The sequence below is a fragment of the Sinocyclocheilus rhinocerous genome, unplaced genomic scaffold (assembly GCF_001515625.1).
Source record: "Sinocyclocheilus rhinocerous isolate Xijiao unplaced genomic scaffold, SAMN03320098_v1.1 scaffold932, whole genome shotgun sequence".
NCBI lineage: Eukaryota > Metazoa > Chordata > Actinopteri > Cypriniformes > Cyprinidae > Sinocyclocheilus > Sinocyclocheilus rhinocerous.
Genome location: NW_015638991.1, coordinates 13220 through 31489, shown reverse-complemented (window position 1 = coordinate 31489; position 18270 = coordinate 13220). Strand labels below are relative to the sequence as shown.

At 37.3% G+C, this 18270-nt stretch overlaps 1 protein-coding gene across 1 annotated transcript in view; it reads left to right on the top strand.

The window, feature by feature from the left end:
* LOC107750885 (bone morphogenetic protein 7-like) overlaps window positions 1-18270 on the top strand; it is a 56304-nt gene that overhangs the window by 30164 nt on the left and 7870 nt on the right. The window contains exons 2-4 of the mRNA XM_016566448.1: window positions 7667-7859; window positions 13308-13456; window positions 15801-16004. Coding sequence (XP_016421934.1) covers window positions 7667-7859; window positions 13308-13456; window positions 15801-16004 — 546 coding nt within the window. The remainder of the gene's footprint in view (window positions 1-7666; window positions 7860-13307; window positions 13457-15800; window positions 16005-18270) is intronic.

Here is an 18270-nt window from a genome sequence, read left to right as displayed (position 1 = left end):
CATCTGCTCCACACAGTCCATAAAGTCCTCTTTAATGTTTAAGCTTTGACAGAGAGATTAAGGGCCTGCCACGGCCCAAGCTCAGGGAGGGTGTGTTTGTCCGCAGTGGGAGCGCACCTGCGCTGGGACATGGGTTTGGGGTACAGTCTGGATTTTGACTTTTGAGGACTTTATGGATGGGCGACGCACGCTTACTTGTATCATCACTTCTGGCTGCTCTGAGCCTGGAGATCTTATTTATTGGTTACAGGGTGGAACAGAACAACTGCTGCAATCATTCACTCTCTCTGTGTGTGTGTGTCTGGAGTGAGTGTGTGTGTGTGTGTTAGAGTGTGTGAGATTGAGCTCCAGACTGACGCTTGTTCTCCTCTGGATCAGGTGGTGGCGGAGGAGGCCTGGGAGTTCACTTAAAGAAAACTTACGAGTATACTTGTAGTATAAAACTACTAAACTAGTAGTTTACTGAGACTATACTTCAAAGTGTACTAAAAATGCTACTACAAGTATTTAATTAGTAAACTATCAGTATACCTATAAGTTCACTTTTAGTATAGTTGCAGTACAAACTAAACAGTTTGATGTAAACTAGGTGTGTACTCAAAGTTTACTACTGTTATTCTTAAATTATACTTAAAAGTATACTTTTATATACTAGAAAGTGGGCCAATTTAGTCCCAAGGAGTATTGAAATGGTACACTTACAAGTATACTACTAGTACACTGATATTTGTATACTTACTACATAAAGTATACTTAACATACTTTGAACTTTACTTAAGTATACTTAATAAAATAAACTTGAAGTATACTACTTTTTGGTAAGGGATGTGAGGATCCTACAGGTGGCGGATCGTTCATAGTTTTTTCTCACAGCAGCTGGAATAATTAAACTTATCATTTTGATGACGGATTGTAATCGAGAAAGGATTATGTGTTTATGAAACACATGCGACTGAAATTAGAGTATATTCCAGTTTTAAATGGGCATCTGATTACAGATAGTCTACATGGAATTACACAAGTTTTGTATTTTAAATAAAACCAGTTCGAAGGAAGAATAATTTGCTTTTTGGGTAAAATAATTTCTTAATATGAAATTCGAATGGTATGACAATTCGAGATTGGACTGTACAGAAATTGAAATGTAACGCTAATACACACTACATACACATAGTCACATAATGCGGATGTTGTTAACATTAACAATTTGAGAACAAAGTATAACAATAATAATAATTTGCACAATAGTTTTATGTGATATGAGCTAGCCGATTGTTAGATTTAATCACCATTGGTAGCGCAATTTATTGTAATGCTTTTTTCCTCAGTTGGTCAGAACAAAAGTGGCAGACTTGTTACTTTTTCAGATCACAATATCCAGTGAAAATTCTTATTTGGGTCATACTTCCAAGACATTAGTCAATATTTTATAAATTGACAATTTTTAATTCTGCTGTTTTGATGTTAATTTACAGTTTTTAAAAATGATACAAAACAGCATCACAGGACTTCTGTGAAAGAACTGAAGACTGAAGGTGGCTGGAGAGGAGTCTGCTTCACATCTGCTCCACACAGTCCATAAAGTCCTCTTTAATGTTTAAGCTTTGACAGAGAGATTAAGGGCCTGCCACGGCCCAAGCTCAGGGAGGGTGTGTTTGTCCGCAGTGGGAGCGCACCTGCGCTGGGACATGGGTTTGGGGTACAGTCTGGATTTTGACTTTTGAGGACTTTATGGATGGGCGACGCACGCTTACTTGTATCATCACTTCTGGCTGCTCTGAGCCTGGAGATCTTATTTATTGGTTACAGGGTGGAACAGAACAACTGCTGCAATCATTCACTCTCTCTGTGTGTGTGTGTGTGTGTGTGTCCACGTTTGCAGATGTTTCTTAGAGTAGATTTGCCATGATGTATCTGTAGCCACGTGCATTGTGTTTGTAGCCATGTGTTGTTTTGTGTGGATGTGTGTGTGTGTGTGTGATCTCATTTACTGTTAAGCCTCACATGTGCGCAGACAATGACGCCAAATGAACTAGGGGAAAAATGCGAAGAGGCTCTTATTAAATAGCTCAACTATGACACTCCTCTGGTCTCGCTCGGCTGATGCCATTGATGAACAGGTGGCCGTTTGAATCATTTGTTTCTGGTTCGGTCGAAAGCATTCAGAACACTGTGTAATTTTGAAGATGCAGCCAAATTGCCGTCACCTAGATTCCAATTCTCATGGGACCTTCTCTAGAAATGCATAAACACAGTGGATCCAAAAAGTATTTGGCCACACTAAAAATGAATAGAATTAGATGACAAAATGTGGCATCTGCAAATGATTCTCAGAATTAATATCATATTCTCCAGCTGATGTCAGGGTGGTTTTTTTCGAGGATGTGTGAAGTCAGTTCTCCACAAGTTCACACAGGTGTCTTAGTAGTTATGTTGCCTTCGCATTCTATCAGAATGATTGTAAATAGTTTCCTAGTCAGAAATTGGACATGAACGGCCTCTCAGTTCGTATTTATGACTGGGAAACTCATTTTGAGTTCCAAGAGAACTATTGCTGTAGTTACCGTTAAGTTTTACTCGTTTTTAACATTGCTTTCTCTTTCCATTACACTCACAACCCCATGTCACAAGAAAACGTAAACGTATTATTTTACGTAAACGTAAGTATTTCGTGAGGTGGCGATTTCATATGAAATCGTACAATGTTGTATGTACAAAAACGTAATGACTGAGATCATACAAATTTGTATGATTTAGTCACCAATTCTGCAAAACTTAAAAAAAAGTTACAAACTTTCATGAGATTGTAAGCCATAATGCTTACAATGTATGTATTTTTCAGCGAAAACAGCATTAATTTAACCAAAATTCCAGATGCGATAAATGTATACAACAGCACAAGTAACATTTATATGTTTGTCAACAAAAAGGATTCTACTGTACATTTAATTTAAAATCCATTGGATATTGACTAAATATCTTCTATGCATTTAGGTTTAAAATGATTTCTTCAAGAATGAACCTGGTACAACAAAGCACTTGAATGTGACAGACTTGTAATTATGTCTTCAGAAGTGGGAAGCAGGAAATAACTGAAGGGAGCATTAGTTATAATAACTTTGAACATGTTCCACAACATTTGCCGACCACAATGTCACAACACTTTTTGTGTTAGTTTTGAACAGTATATTTATCATTTTATCATTCAGACTTAACAAACTTATTGTATGTTAAATGGTTTGTTTGGTGTTTAATCAGTGAAATCTACTTAAAATCATATTTTTAATTGTGGTTTACTAGTGTGTTCCAGTGCTTGTTGGGGTGATTGTAGTGGTGTACACATGCATGCAGCACTCTATGGGTGTTTGTGCACTGGTCTACATTATCAGGAGTGTGTGTGTGTGTGTCTGTTGTTTAAGCACATTCCTGGAGGTATGTTTAAATGGTGTAAGGGTGAAGCAATGACAGCTTTGTGCACGTCATCCATTAAAATCTACAGAGAAATGGAAAAGCACTTAGAGCAAACGGTTTGATCTTCCCTGACAGAAGTACAGAAAGACTCAGGGAGAGACAGAGAGAGGAAAACAGGAAGTGAGAGATGTGTGAGAGAGAGAGAGAGAGTGAGAGAGATATTTGTTAAAATATAAAAAAAAGTGTTGCTTGAGACACAAATAAAATAAAAATCCCAAGTTAAATGTTGACTTCAGAAGGGAATAAAGAAGACAAGAAGAAAGGGAAGAAGAAGAAGCTCTGTAAATGAACTATACTTTTACTTTTGAATGCATAAATCATATTTCCCTGCTCCTTAGTTGGTTAAAAGGATGCTTAAATCTGCATGCACCTATCTGTATAGCCTCATATGAGCAAAACGAGTTCAGATTTAGCTTGCAACATTTTCTGATCCCATTTCTCCCCCTTAAATTGGCCAGCATCTGTTGGATCTGTGGCTTAGCAGTAAACACGTGTTCCAAAATGCATGTTAGTCCATGGTGCTCATATGGGCAAAGTGAGTTTGAATCTAGCAAGCAATCATTTCCTCTCAATATAAATGTTTAGACTTTTGGAAGAAAATGTGAGTGCAATATTCACTGCCAGTACCACCGTTCCCTATACACAGAGTACGTATAGAGTCACTGCCACAATGTCAAGGAGTGTTTTTGGAGCATTGCTATGTGGTGTTCTTAGTTGCTTAAAGGTGAAGTCAAATGACCACCCTCTACTATATGTCACTAGAGCATTCTGAGGCTGGTTTCACAAAAGTCTAATTATGAAAAATAAATTATTCGAAGTTTGTAAGAATGTTCATAAGAAGTGAACTTCTTGAGAAGTTCTTAAATAATTTCTCAAGAAAATCTAAATCGTTCTTAAAAATAAATGTACAGGCTTTGGTGTTATCTGATTGTATGGCAGATCATGCTGAAAATACACCACAGTTCATCTTTTTATTTATTAAGAGCATGTGCTAAAGTTATGTCATGTGCCACTTTAACCCTCCATTTGTGTTCCAGTCATTTTGACCCGGAGAGAAGTTTCTTCTCGAATGCTAGTGAAGGTTATCACATTGGTGGTGTTCCCTGTCAGAAGTAACTGACCTACAAAAAAATTGCTTATAAATTTCTTGTTATGCTATTACCAAATATTCATTAAATTATCCATAAATAATGCCTTTTTCACTCAAAAACTGAAGTGCATAAGCTCAGATTAATGAAGCCTACAATCAATCAGTTCCAAAAAGAAAAGCAAAACCTGTGCTAACTGAAAGACAACAAGTTGACAAAAAGATTGAATCCATGATTTGGCGATAATATAGCATAATAAGAGATTTACAAGTATATTTTAAAAGGCCAGTCATTTTTGACACCAAATTAGGGAGTAGATAGTTTCAGCAACACAAGGGTTAAATGCTTGAGCTTTGATTGGTCAGTGTTTTTAACTTTAGTTAGCGCCCTTGGTGTGAACGGGCCTTTAGAATGATTTATGAAACTTTTTGTAGGTGTGAACTGATGAACTATGGGAAATGTAAATCCAATTCCTTAGAATCCATTTCAGCATGTGTTGAATGATACAGGTTAGTGCAGCTCTCAGATGTGCAATAACTCTACACAGTGTTTTATTTTCTTCTGGCTTTGAACCCACAAAGCATTGCATAATAAGAAAGAGCCATCATTGTTTTGGAGCTTTAGAGCTGCTGTAGAGGTCTGGGCGTCTCTGTGAGAGGCGTCGCTGTGTGCCAAGCGGGCACAGGTGGCCCTGGTGTTGCGTCTGCCCTGTGAGGGGGCACCCAGGGGGTTCAATGGAAGGGCAGCTCTGAATTAGAACGGTGTGTAAACAATTCCAGTCCTCTGAGAAGAGCGGGACAATGAGACACGGAATGCCCCCTGCTAATCGTCACTGCTGGGTAACCGGATCCGTGCGCGCTCTGCCTCGCTCTCTTTCACCTTACTGCACAGTAGGGCCTTTGTGCTGTTTGCTGCCATTCTAAAGGCGCTATGAAAGGAGGATGAGGACAGGTAGTGGTGGACGGAGAGGGCAAAGGATGGGTGGAAAAGATGGTGAAAGGATCTGGAGGAGGAGATGAGAGAAAGGGATGGAGGGATAGAAAGTCACTGAGGATAAATGAGGTGAGCAGGGAACAGTGCTACACAACTGGAGGGTGTTCTGTCAGGGACATCAGGGAAATAGCAATCCCAAATGCAAATAAACTGCAGCAATAAATGAATGCACACATAGGATAGCAAAACAGACTTATAAGCTGAAAAGGAGGGGACAACATTTATCATGTTTTGTTCTTGATATCAAAGGCTGTGTGTGTACGATAACCTCTGCATCTCACCTCAATTTGTTTTAGTGTTTTTTCTTTTCTGTCAAAGATGTTTCATTGATTTTATTATTATAAATTCTATGTAAATAAATGTCAGTGTGTGATTCTAACATTTTAAATGTGTGTTTACTTAGAGTTGATAAATGGGTCAGTGACATTTATTCTTTTGATGCTTTAATTTATTAAAATGCACATAAAAGTAAAAAAAAAAATCATATATAGTATATTGTACAGTACAGTGACTTAAATACACATATGATTGAAATGTCTTACATTTCTGAAGAAGAATGAAGAAAACAATTCATTAAAATTTTATATGCCATTGACCCAAATCATTTCGGTACTGTGTTGGGTCACCACTTGATGACCAATGAAAAATCTTGATCCTGGAGCAAATGCAGTTGGGAAGCACCAGAATAGATCACACTCTGTGGGACTGTCTAAAGAGAAACATACAGCTTCATTTTCACACAGTGGAGTCTCTTCAAACCATGATTCACGGCTCTCAGTAGAGGAGGATGACAGCTGCTCTCACTGGCTCTGATGCACTGACTGAAGAGTCAACAAGGCTGCTATTGTCTGTGTGTTTGTGTGTGTGTGTGTGTGTGTGTAGCACTCTCACACAGTGATAAAAGACAGAACAAGAGCCAGAGAGACACCGAGAGCTATCTTCAGTCCCTGACAGAGCTTATCAATCACTGAAAAGTGAGAGTTCAACACATTGTATACACAGACATGTTCTTCATACATCATCTTATCATGTATCTGAAATATTACTGTGCACATACACAGTGAACACATTGCACACCAAATACATTAAGCCTATATCAAGCATATCAATAAAGCATATCAAGCTTTAAAGTTCATTATGTGCAACCAGTAGAATAATAATTACAATAAAAAAAAACTTGACATTCACTGAAAGGCAGGTTCGTTGGGAAACCAAAAATGGTTCTTCTATGACATCTCTGCAAAACCCCCCTTTTGGGACTTTTATTTTTAAGTGTACAGTGTCGGTAAAATAAAGACAGTGTAAGTCAGTAATGATTCCGTTTTAAAGAGAAAGGCCACTCAAAAATGAAAATTCTGTCAGTAATTATCATGGTGTTCGATATGTGTGTTACTGCACATTTATGGAGGAGAAAAAAAAAATCAATGACTGGAGATTTGTATGGAGATTTTTATGGGACTTGACAGGCCTTCTGTTTGCTGTAAGCTTGTATATGGAAAACAGCAGGGTGAACATTCATCAAAACATCTTCTTTTGTCTTCATCAGAAGAGGGAAGCTCATATAAGTTTCATAAACACACGAGGGTGCGTGAATGGTGACAGAATTTTCATTTTGGGTTGAATGATCCCTTTAATTCAAGTTCTTTGGCTACCAAAACACTCCAGGCTCAATTTCAGAATCTGCCGTCTTTGCGAAAAACATTCGGACAGGTTTTAAAGGCGATAAAATGTAAACACAATTTGGTCAGCCAGTTTGAATCAAGTCCCAAGCTCACAAAATGTGAGTGTGCCTTCTGCCTCACAGAGTCCAGATGATGGAGGAAGTAGTGAAAAAGGGCTTGAGAATAAGAGACACATAAAGCTGTCTGCGGGACTATGTCTCAATCAGTGGCTCTGCAGAATTCAAACATCTGTCTAGAAATGTGCTCTGTGTTTATGCATGAAAAACCAGAAAGGGGCGGCTTGACTTGCCTGCGGCCGGCATTAGAGCAAATGAAGGTGACATTTGAGTTAGCGGTGTAAATGTCAAGCTAACCTTTCACTGAACGTTTTGACACTGTTTTGAAGCACTGATATAACATGGAAGCATCTCTTTCACTGTTTGTCTTATACAGTTGAACACGATAACGAGTTTTTGCCTGTGAGGCGCCATCACAGAGAATTCCGATTTGACCTGTCCAAGATTCCGGAGGGTGAAGCGGTGACTGCTGCAGAGTTCCGCATCTACAAGGACTTTGTTCCAGAACGCTTTGACAATGAGACCTTCCGCATCAGCATCTACCAGGTGCTGGAAGAACATTCAGACAGGTACATCTCCACAATATACCATGGATATTAAGTATCAGTTATATTTAAGGCTCTTAGGCAAGCAAACACACATCTGTCGAACACTAGGTGGCGCTATAATTAGGTCCTTTGCATATTCTATTTTAACTCCATGAGGGCTAGAATCTATTTTCTTTACTCTGAATCCTTGGGACAAAATCTAAAAATAATGTTCTTGGCAGATTCATTCCCTGCTATAAAAATTGTATACTATTGTTTGCGATTTAGAGTGTTTTTTTCATCCAGGCTGTTAATCCGATCATCACCAAATTTTGCACACAACAGCTAGGAACATTGCTGGCAAGAAGATCTCACTCGTATTTTACAAACTGACAATTATCTCCTGAATGCAATGTCCAAACTTAACAAAACTTTATAAGCATAAACCAGAAGGCATTGAGGATGCACATAACAAGTAAACTTTTCGGCTATTGAGTTTTTTGAAAAGGCAAGGCAAGGCAATTTATTTCTAAAGCAAAATAGAAAACAACAATACGTTGACCAATGTGCTGTACAGATTCTAAAACATAAATAAACATACAATACACACACATCTGTTATACAACACATACATAAAAAAAATCAGACATAAAAAAAACAATGAGGTTCCAACAACAAGTCACTCAGCAGCATTCTGCAAAAAAGCCTAGGAAAAAAGAGTCTTTAAAAGAGACTTCAATGACACCAATGTAGAGCCAGTTCTTATATCACAACAAAAGCACGTTCCCCCCACAGTTATGTCTCACCTTAGGAACAATCAAGAGTTTCTGGTCAGAGGACCTGAGTGATTTTGATAGTGAGTAAGGTTGTAACAAATCAGAAAGATAAGATGGTGCAAGGCCATTCAAAGATTTAAAAACAAACAGCAAAATTTTAACATCAATTCTATAACAGACCGGTAACCAATGTAAAGATGACAAAATGGGAGTAATATGGTCCCGTTTCCAACAACCTGTCAACATTCTAGCAGTGGTATTCTGGACAATCTGTAATTGTGATAGCATGGATTGACTAATCCCTACATACAGGGTATTACAGTAGTCCAGGCGTGAAGACACAAAAGCATGCATCACCTTTTCAAAATCACAAAAGGATAAAAATGGCTTGACCTTTGCTTAGTTAAAAAACTGATCTGAAAACACCATTAATCTGTTTGTCAAATTTCAAGGCATCATCAAAAATAACACCTACTTTTTTTTTATTTTTTTACCATAAATAGATAAAGGGTCTAAATCAATATTAGGCGTGAAGACACAAAAGCATGCATCACCTTTTCAAAATCACAAAAGGATAAAAATGGCTTGACCTTTGCTTAGTTAAAAAACTGATCTGAAAACACCATTAATCTGTTTGTCAAATTTCAAGGCATCATCAAAAATTACACCTACTTTTTTTTTTTTTTTACCATAAATAGATAAAGGGTCTAAATCAATATTAATGGACCCAGATGCATTGGAGGGTGCAAAAGCAATAGTCTCAGTTTTACATTCATTTAGGTGCAGAAAATTCACAGCCAACAATGTTTTCAAGTCCTTTAGGCATCCAAGAAGAGTCCCTAAAGGAGTTGCATTCATTCTTTACTGTTACATATATTTGCATATCATTGGCAATGAAACGATATTCCGTGTTTACTAAATATAGACCCAATCGGAAGCATGTACAATGAAAACAAAATGGGTCCCATAATAAATCCTTGAGGGATCCCACATTTAAGAGAGGTCGACGAAAAGCTTTTTCGAACCTGTCCTACAGTAGGCCAGTGGTCTGATTTGCTCAAAACTTGGTGCGTATCATTTAGACATGCTCCTGACAAAAATGTATCAAAAGAATTTGGATTCACTTAACTGTTTAGCAGATATAGACCGATATGTTTATAGGTGAGGCTCATAATGACTAATTAGCCTATATCTTGTGATCATATCATCCAAACTTCAGAAAACTTTATACATATGGACACAAAAGAGCATTGTGAGGAAACATTCCTGTAAAGTCTCTACTTTAAAAGACAAATTGCCAAACGTCTAGGTCAGTTTTTCTGCTACCTTGTGTAGGTTTGTTCATATTTTATGAGGATGCAGACAAGCCACTCGACCTGTACACTTCTACCAAGTGACAGTTTAATTTGCACTAGAAAAAGTGATTGGACTTACAACCTTTGACGTCAACAACAAACTTCTGCAGATTTTCCCCCCAAATCAATATCAAAAATATGGAAAATGTCTGCAGTTTTCATGTGGGCCTGGATATACTTTACTATTTTTTATGGTGGGTGTTTCTTGCCTGTGACTTTTTTCCAAGGAAAATCCTTTCCTCTTGAGGGCTGTAATGGTCTCAACCCCTCTGGTCTGTAAATGCTGGACACATTTGATTTGTGTTTCCTTTCCTTCTATTTCTTTTTGCCGCACACACAGTGCTCACTCTATCTAAGCATCCCAATGCAAACTTTACTGTCGCACCACACCATGTTTCCTATTCCGACTCAGCGGCTCTCCTCTCAAAGAATCAGTTGTGCGCCACAGGGCTTCCCTTCACCGCACGTTTGGGACCTTCTAGAATATCGGCGTGACCCACACTGTGAATTGGGTTCAAGAATGTCTAGCTCCTCCTACGTGCTGCTCGACCCCTCCTGAAGGCCTCAGTTGCCTCGACAGGTCTGTGGGGAACAACACACCCCATTGTGCTCCCATCAGGGAGAGAAAAGAGACAAAAATGGAGGGATAAATGAGACTGGATTAGGCTGAGGCAGCAGATGTTTAGCAGAACAGGTGTTTGGATCACACACACTGAGCACCTGAACTCCTCTGAGTCTTTGAAACATCTGAAGTGTGTTCATGTGGTTCCCGTCGCTCTGCTTTCTCTCCCTGCAGCGATTCCCTTGTCTTTTGTTGTATACTGCCTTTCAGTCTTGTTCTTACGCTGTCGTCTTGTCTTGCTCTAAATTCCTCTGTTTGATTTAGTGCAGGGCAGCCACACTCTGAGATCAACAGCCGTTTATAAAGCCATTATTGTCAATTAAGGAAATTAAGTGCTCCCCAGGGTCCTACCATCTGGAGCGAGTGCTCTGTTTCTCGCTCTCCCATTTTTCCACTTAATTCACTTTTTCCCTCTGTTTCACTTTATCTGCCACCTTTTCCATCTTTCACTGTAAGGGTCATTCCAATCAGTGCCTTGAAAATAATTATGTTTTCAATTATCAGTGGTTTAATGTACAACATCCAGAGTTCATAAAAAATTGTTAATGCAGTAAGGTAAAGCTTGAAAAATGTAATAATTTTTGCAGTTCATCAACATGTATAATATATGTTTTTAGACCTGGATAAATTTGCTTTTACACTTTCATTCATTTAATTTGTGCTAAGACCTTGTGTTGTATGGAAGTCACCAGATGTTTTTCACAGCTATAATATAATATAATATAATATAATATAATATAATATAATAATAATATAATATAATATAATATATATATATATATATATATATATAACCGATTTTTGCCGATTTCTTTCTAAAAACTATAATTGGCAGCATATACAAACAAAAATCTATATATGTAAAAAAAATTATTTAGCCTACATAATACAAAATTATTAAACATGACAATTCCCCGCATCTGGACAAAGTTACAGAAGTTCTCTCACTTCTCTGTGACTAGAAAAGAGCTAGAAATAACAATTAACTTAAAAGGAGTTGCTGTAGCCTATATAACAGAACAAATGTCATTTCCCACTATGTTTCTTAAATTTACATTTTTTCACTATTAGGCCTATTAAATAGCCATCTTTCACGTCAAATTCTTACATTGTTTCAATTAATTCCGTTAGAATAATAAGACACTGTAGAGCTGTTACCATTAAAATGAAATCAGAATCAACAAACTCCATCTTTCCACTGCAGAAAACACAAAAGCTGCATCTGAAGTGGCATTAGATGTATTTACACAGACTGTTTGATGAAGCTGAGGTGCCATAAATGCATTCACACTGCAAAATTTAGAATAAAGAATTTTATAAGATTAATGTTTTAAATATTTTAAAAACATACAAATAAGAAATGTTCGGGAAAATGCAATGCTAGTTTTTTATGAAACCAAACGTAGGAGGCGGCAAATGACGGTTTGAATGAGTGAGTCATTTAGTTAACAGATTCGTTCAAACGGCTGATTCATTCCGTAACGAGGCAAGTGATACGGTCTTTATAAATGGGTTACTGAATCATTGACTCACTTAATTCGTTCAAAAACGTGGATTCATTCAGTAATGAAACACCGCTCGCTGTGTTGCTTGGAGACACAAAACAGTTCTGCTTTGGCTTTGATTGGAACTTTTAGCGGCTTGGAATCGGCAGACTGACCGGCCGAAATATGAAAATGTATTAAAATGTGAAAAAAAAAAATTGTAAGGTGAAGTTTGAAATATATCATAATTTTTGCAGTTCATCAACAAACACAATACAAGCCATGTGCTCACCGAACACAGTCATCTGGTGGCCGTCCTGGGCACACCCGCTGAAGACTGTGACACATGTATCATATATCACTTCGTGGTGTTACTGTATGAAGTCACCGGATGTTATTCACAGCTATTATGAGAGTAGAAAAGGAGCTTGACTGTATTCTTTGTACATACAAACAGTATTCAAACTGTTGTATGAACAGGATAATTCAAACATCACACCTTTTATATCATTCAAAGAATCAGGATGCCACTGATTGTATTTTTCTTGTGGTTCACTACATTAGCCCTCCATCTCTGGTCCTCTTTTGTTGAATACGAATGTCATTCTAGGTATCTGTCATTGTGATTCAGTTGTCCCGCACACAAAGTGGAGCACTTAGGTCACAGATCATCCCAGAGGCGTTTCGTTGGCAAATACAAAGTTTGGGGGTCATGTCCTTGGGGAAGGAGCTGGATACAGTTCAACTGACACAAGCAAGATAGCAACATCTGAATGCCTCAGATTTTTGACTTAAAAACAATATTCAAAGCTCCCCTTCCATATACAGCAAGATATTTCTGCTGTAATTATGACAAAGTTTCTTTTTATTGATATGTTGAATTAACTAATATGCTTAATTTATTTAATATATTGAATTATCTACAATTCATTTTGTGGTATCAGAAGTTACAGTGTATGAATATATATATATACAAGTTTTTTTGTTTTTGTGAATGTTTTGGAATTAGATTTTTGCATTTTCGTTTGTAAGTTTTAGTAATTTTTTTTTTTATGGGTTTAGTTTTAGTTTTACAACAGTAATAACTCTAGTTTTGACACCGCTAAACAACTGAAACCCCACATCCTCATTTAAAAGAAATTACATAAAACATAAAATATGCTACTTTTCTCTTGTGCAAACAGCTGTATATGAGATGTATGATAGGCTATTGTTTTCAGCAGGCTCATATGCTCTCTCTCTCTCTCCATCAGGGACTCAGATCTGTTCCTGCTGGACTCGCGGGTGATCTGGGCAGCAGAAGAGGGCTGGCTGGTGTTCGACATCACAGCCACCAGTAACCACTGGGTGCTGAACCCAGGCATGAATCTGGGCCTGCAGCTCGCTTTGGAAAGTTTGGACGGTAAGTGGATGTGCACATGCCGCAGGTCGCAGATCACAGACAGAGACGGCAGAAATGAAACCGTTTCTGAGGCCACACTGCAGAGTACTCAGTCTGTTTTGCTTTTGTGCACTGTTAAGTTCAATGCAGTTCAGTTCAGTAAATGTTTACAGTGTCTTTGAAGGGCAATTTATTATAATGCATTTACAGGCCATTCAAAGAAAACATCTACAGTGGGGATCCAAAAGTCTGAGACCAGGAGAGAAATGCTACTATTATTACTACTATTATTTAAGATCCAAAGAGCATTAGCTTGTGAAAAAGCAGTGCACTTTAGTATAATTTAAAAAAGAGCTATTACAGAAATAATGTACTTTTTAAGATTATACTTAGGTGAGAAATTAATGTAATGTATTAAATGCAATTAGCTGAAATTTAGAGAGCTTGTTTGAGCCACTTAAGTAGGATTTAAGTACATCTTTATATGTAATTACTTCTATTCATAATTAGTCTTTGAAATATGGTTAAAGTGAACTGCTGAATGCACCGACAAGCTTTGATGAATTAAATTATACTTTAGTGTCATTTTTGTTAGTTTTACATTGCAAATATATTTGAATTGCAGTTTAGTACATTTAAAATATTCACTTTAAATGCAATAACAAATAACACACAGCAGCTCAAAATATAATCATATACTTTACATGTGCTTTAGTAGCCTACGTTAGTCAACACATCAAAACAAGTATTCTTTACAGCATGACAAAAGATTGTGATGATTTAAACATGATGATTTAAAATGTACTTTAAAGTAAAACCCTTAATTTGACATTATTACAAAGTGCACTTTTTAAGTGTCTTTAAGTGTGTTAAGTACACTTAAGTGGCCTTTTATTTCATTCATATTATATTATCTGCAAGTACAGTTTTTAAAAAATATATACTATTAAGATTTGAAATGCACTACAAGTGTACAGAACATTCAATACAATTCGGTGCACTTCTTTTTCACAAGGGTTTTTAGCTTCAATAGAAGAACATCTGACCATCTGTATAAAAAAATCACATGATCAGTTTGATCAAATGAAAAATGGTGCAGGATCTGAAATATTTGTTCAATTTCAAACTTCTCAAACTGTCTTTCCGATCTTTTATTTCCAATATTTTTTTTGAATCCCACATTTTGAATTCAATTTGATTTTCAATGTAATCTCAAACATTTAGAGCCTGCTGTATATATATATATATATATATATATATAATCTTAAAAAGGAAGATCCAGTCAAATGTGCACACATGAGCCTAGACAAGCGCTAATGGAAGATCTGACTTTTCCTCAACTAACCTTGAGAGTCAAGACCAATAATACAAGATAATGCGCAGAACCGATCCGTCCTAATTCAAATGTGTTGATCACTAATGCTTAGTCTGGAGTTTCAGCAGAAATCACTATTAATGCTGTAGTTTAGTCTAAGGTCAATGCTTGGTCTGGATGTCCTACATACGTTCTAACTAATGCAGATTTGAATCTACTGTTTTTCACTCACATACTTTATTGCCAGCCGCAATGGGAGTGTGTTTTGCACTGAATCTGTTTGAGTAGGACGGTGTGTGTGTGCAGGATGTTACAGGTTTTAAGTGTTAGCATGAAAACAGGTGCAGTATATTATGGGGCTCGCATAGATCAGCGAGCTTGTCGAGACATGCTTGCGGGACGCCTACCCTGTCGCCGTAGGCAACCGGCAACCCGGCTTTACCTCGGTGTGGAGACAGAGAGAGCATTCCTTCCTTTTTGTAAGAAACACACGAACGCACACATTAAAGCTGGTGTGTAGGTAAAAGGAGTCCAGAATGGCACAGAGACAGAAACAGATGTAAGTGCAGGAATTTTCTGAGTAAACAGCGAACTAAAAGCGCTCTTGAGAGCGAGAGAGATTACACAAAATAAACATCAGAAGTTGCATATTCTTGGAGAACACACACACTCTCTTACACAATTCTCTTGATTTATAAGACTGTGACCGACACAAACTGATTATTATATAATGCATATTACACGATTTATTAGGCCACAGGGCTGTGACAAAATAAAAGATTGCTTAACTGTCCCGTTGAGTGTTATGCGGGTCTCTCTTAGGAACCGATTCACAGAAACACAAACGGAAAAATTTGCCTCCTGCTACATAGGTGAAAAACGTCTTTCAAGAGGCCTGTATAACTTCTCTTCTGGGATTTGTACCTGTCAGCATTGCAATTAACAATGTATTTCTTTCCTCTCAGATCTCAGTAAAGAGTAATTAATTGTAAATGAATGATGCACTGTGTCTCTGTATGCGCTTAAGTCTCTCTCTGTCTCCCCCTGCAGGTCAGAGCGTGAACCCATGGGTGGCGGGGCTGGTGGGCCGCAGCGGCCCCCAGAGCAAACAACCTTTCATGGTGGCCTTCTTCAAAGCCACGGAGGTCCACATCCGCAGCATCCGCTCCACACAGGGCGGCAACAAGCAACGCAATCCCAACCGCTCCAAAACCGCCAAGGGCCAGGAGGCACTGCGTGTTGCCAATATCGCAGGTGTGTGTTTTCAATATATTGAGTACAAAAGTGTGAAGGCAGGTGAAGAAAGACAAATGCAAGGATAGAAATAATAAATCAGAAAGAAAGGTACTTAAAGAATACCGGATGTCCTTGGTAAACTTACTATGGATCCATGTCCAAAAACATAGAAATACCATGATCATTTTAGCTTGATGGGTTCATTATTAGAAACTAGAAATCCCTTGTGAAAAAGAAGTGCAGTTAATTACATTGAATGTGCACTTTTCAAATCCTAAAAGTATTTTATTTAAGAAAAAAGCTGTACTTGCTGATAATACAATATAAATTAAAGGCCACTTAAGAGTACTTAAAGAGAGCACACTTTTATCACTGTTTCTTTAAAAAGTGCTCTTTGTAATAATGCCAAGTTTTACTTTAAAGTCCATTTTGAGACATTGTTTTAATAATCTTTTTTTATTTTAAAGAAGTACACTTATTTTGATTTTTTGATCAACATACTAAAGCACATGTAAAGTACTTGATTAAAAGTTCAACTTTAGTGTTAATTTTAATATTACATTAAGTTTTAATAATTTTAATATTACAATAAATTGCAACTTCACCATTACAATTACATTACATCATGTGTCATTACAAATATTTTTAACTACATGCAATAAAAGTTTTACCAGAAATGACCTTAAAGTATATTTTAGTTAATCATAAATCCTTGTCAGTACATTCAGCTGTTCACTTTGACCATATTTCAAAGACAATAGAAGTAATTATAAAATTAAACTATATATATATATATACCTTACACTGAGTCAGCTTGAAATGATGTTCATACAGATGGCAAGGCAGAAGATTATGTAGCCCACAGCTGCAACGATCATCCACAAGGTATCAAATGCATTCAAGTTCAGATTGAAATAACTGTTTACCTGTGTTCAGGGCCTAAAACTAACTTTTTGCCAGACCTGCCAATGGCTGGTGACTTAAGCAAATTTACCGTCCAGAAATATTTTTTACCAGCCATGGAAAAAAAAAAAAACAGGCAGTTATGAAAGCACAACAAAAAATGTTTCTGAAGACAATCACCTATTGCACCTTTAAGAACCAACTACTTTACTAGGATACTCACAGAGACCGGCATTTTTGACATAATTTTGTGTGAATTTGTCTGTTCAAGCGCAGGAAGGAAGCAGAGCTCAAGACGCGGCTTTCAGGCCTGGGCTTCAGATGTTTTAACTTCCCACTCAGCGCAAGTAACGCGTGTCCTTTCATGTGTTCTAGCTCTTGAATATTTACATTGCAAAGGCTTAAACTTTTGTGATGAAGCAGCACTGACCCGTCAATTGTACAGAGCGTTGTTCACACTTGTTCCCGTTTATGTTCTCACAACATTAGAATTTATAAAAATGTTACTGGCCATCACAGGGCCTAAAACTAACTTTTTGCCAGACCTGCCAATGGCCGGTGACTTAAGGAAATTTACCGGCCAGAAATATTTTTTACCAGCCAAAAAAAAAAAAACAGGCAGTTATGACACCAAAATTTTAGATAATAGACAAAAAAAATCACAATCCTTGATTCCAGTTTCGATACTGCTAAAACTACTAGCTTAACCAATACAAATTTAATAGGCTACATTTTTAAAGACTAGTAAATAGTCAGTTGTAAAATAAGAACAAATCAAATTACAAGCAATAGCACAAAATAGCCAACAAAGATACAAATAGAAACGGTGCATTTCAGGCAGGTCTAACAGTGATTTTCAGGTAGCCTACAGAAATGTAATAAATTATGCTAATCAAATAACACTATAGTCTTTATATCTTTTTTAAAGTTCAAGAGCAGTGAGTGACTGTTTTTTTTCTTTGTCCTATTTACTTTGATCAACATTAAAAACGCAGACAACAGCAGGATTATTGGAATTCTGTGTCTATCACTTTAACACCGTGTCTACACCGCAGCAGCTTGAAGTTGTCAACACTGGATGCGACAAAACGGCTGTTGCTTGGACTATTTCAGAAATAGAACGGGGAATCCATTTACTTTCGGCAATTTGTCGTGTTGCGCCGCGGCGCATCCTGTGTAGACAATATCACTGATTATAATGGGTTCTATTGCGCGGTTCGTGTCCGTTTTTTTTCTCAGCCGTTCATGTTCACTTAAGAACCAACTACTTTACTAGGATACTCACAGAGACCGGCATTTTTGACATAATTTTGTGTGAATTTGTCTGTTCAAGCGCAGGAAGGAAGCAGAGCACAAGACGCGGCTTTCAGGCCGGGGCTTC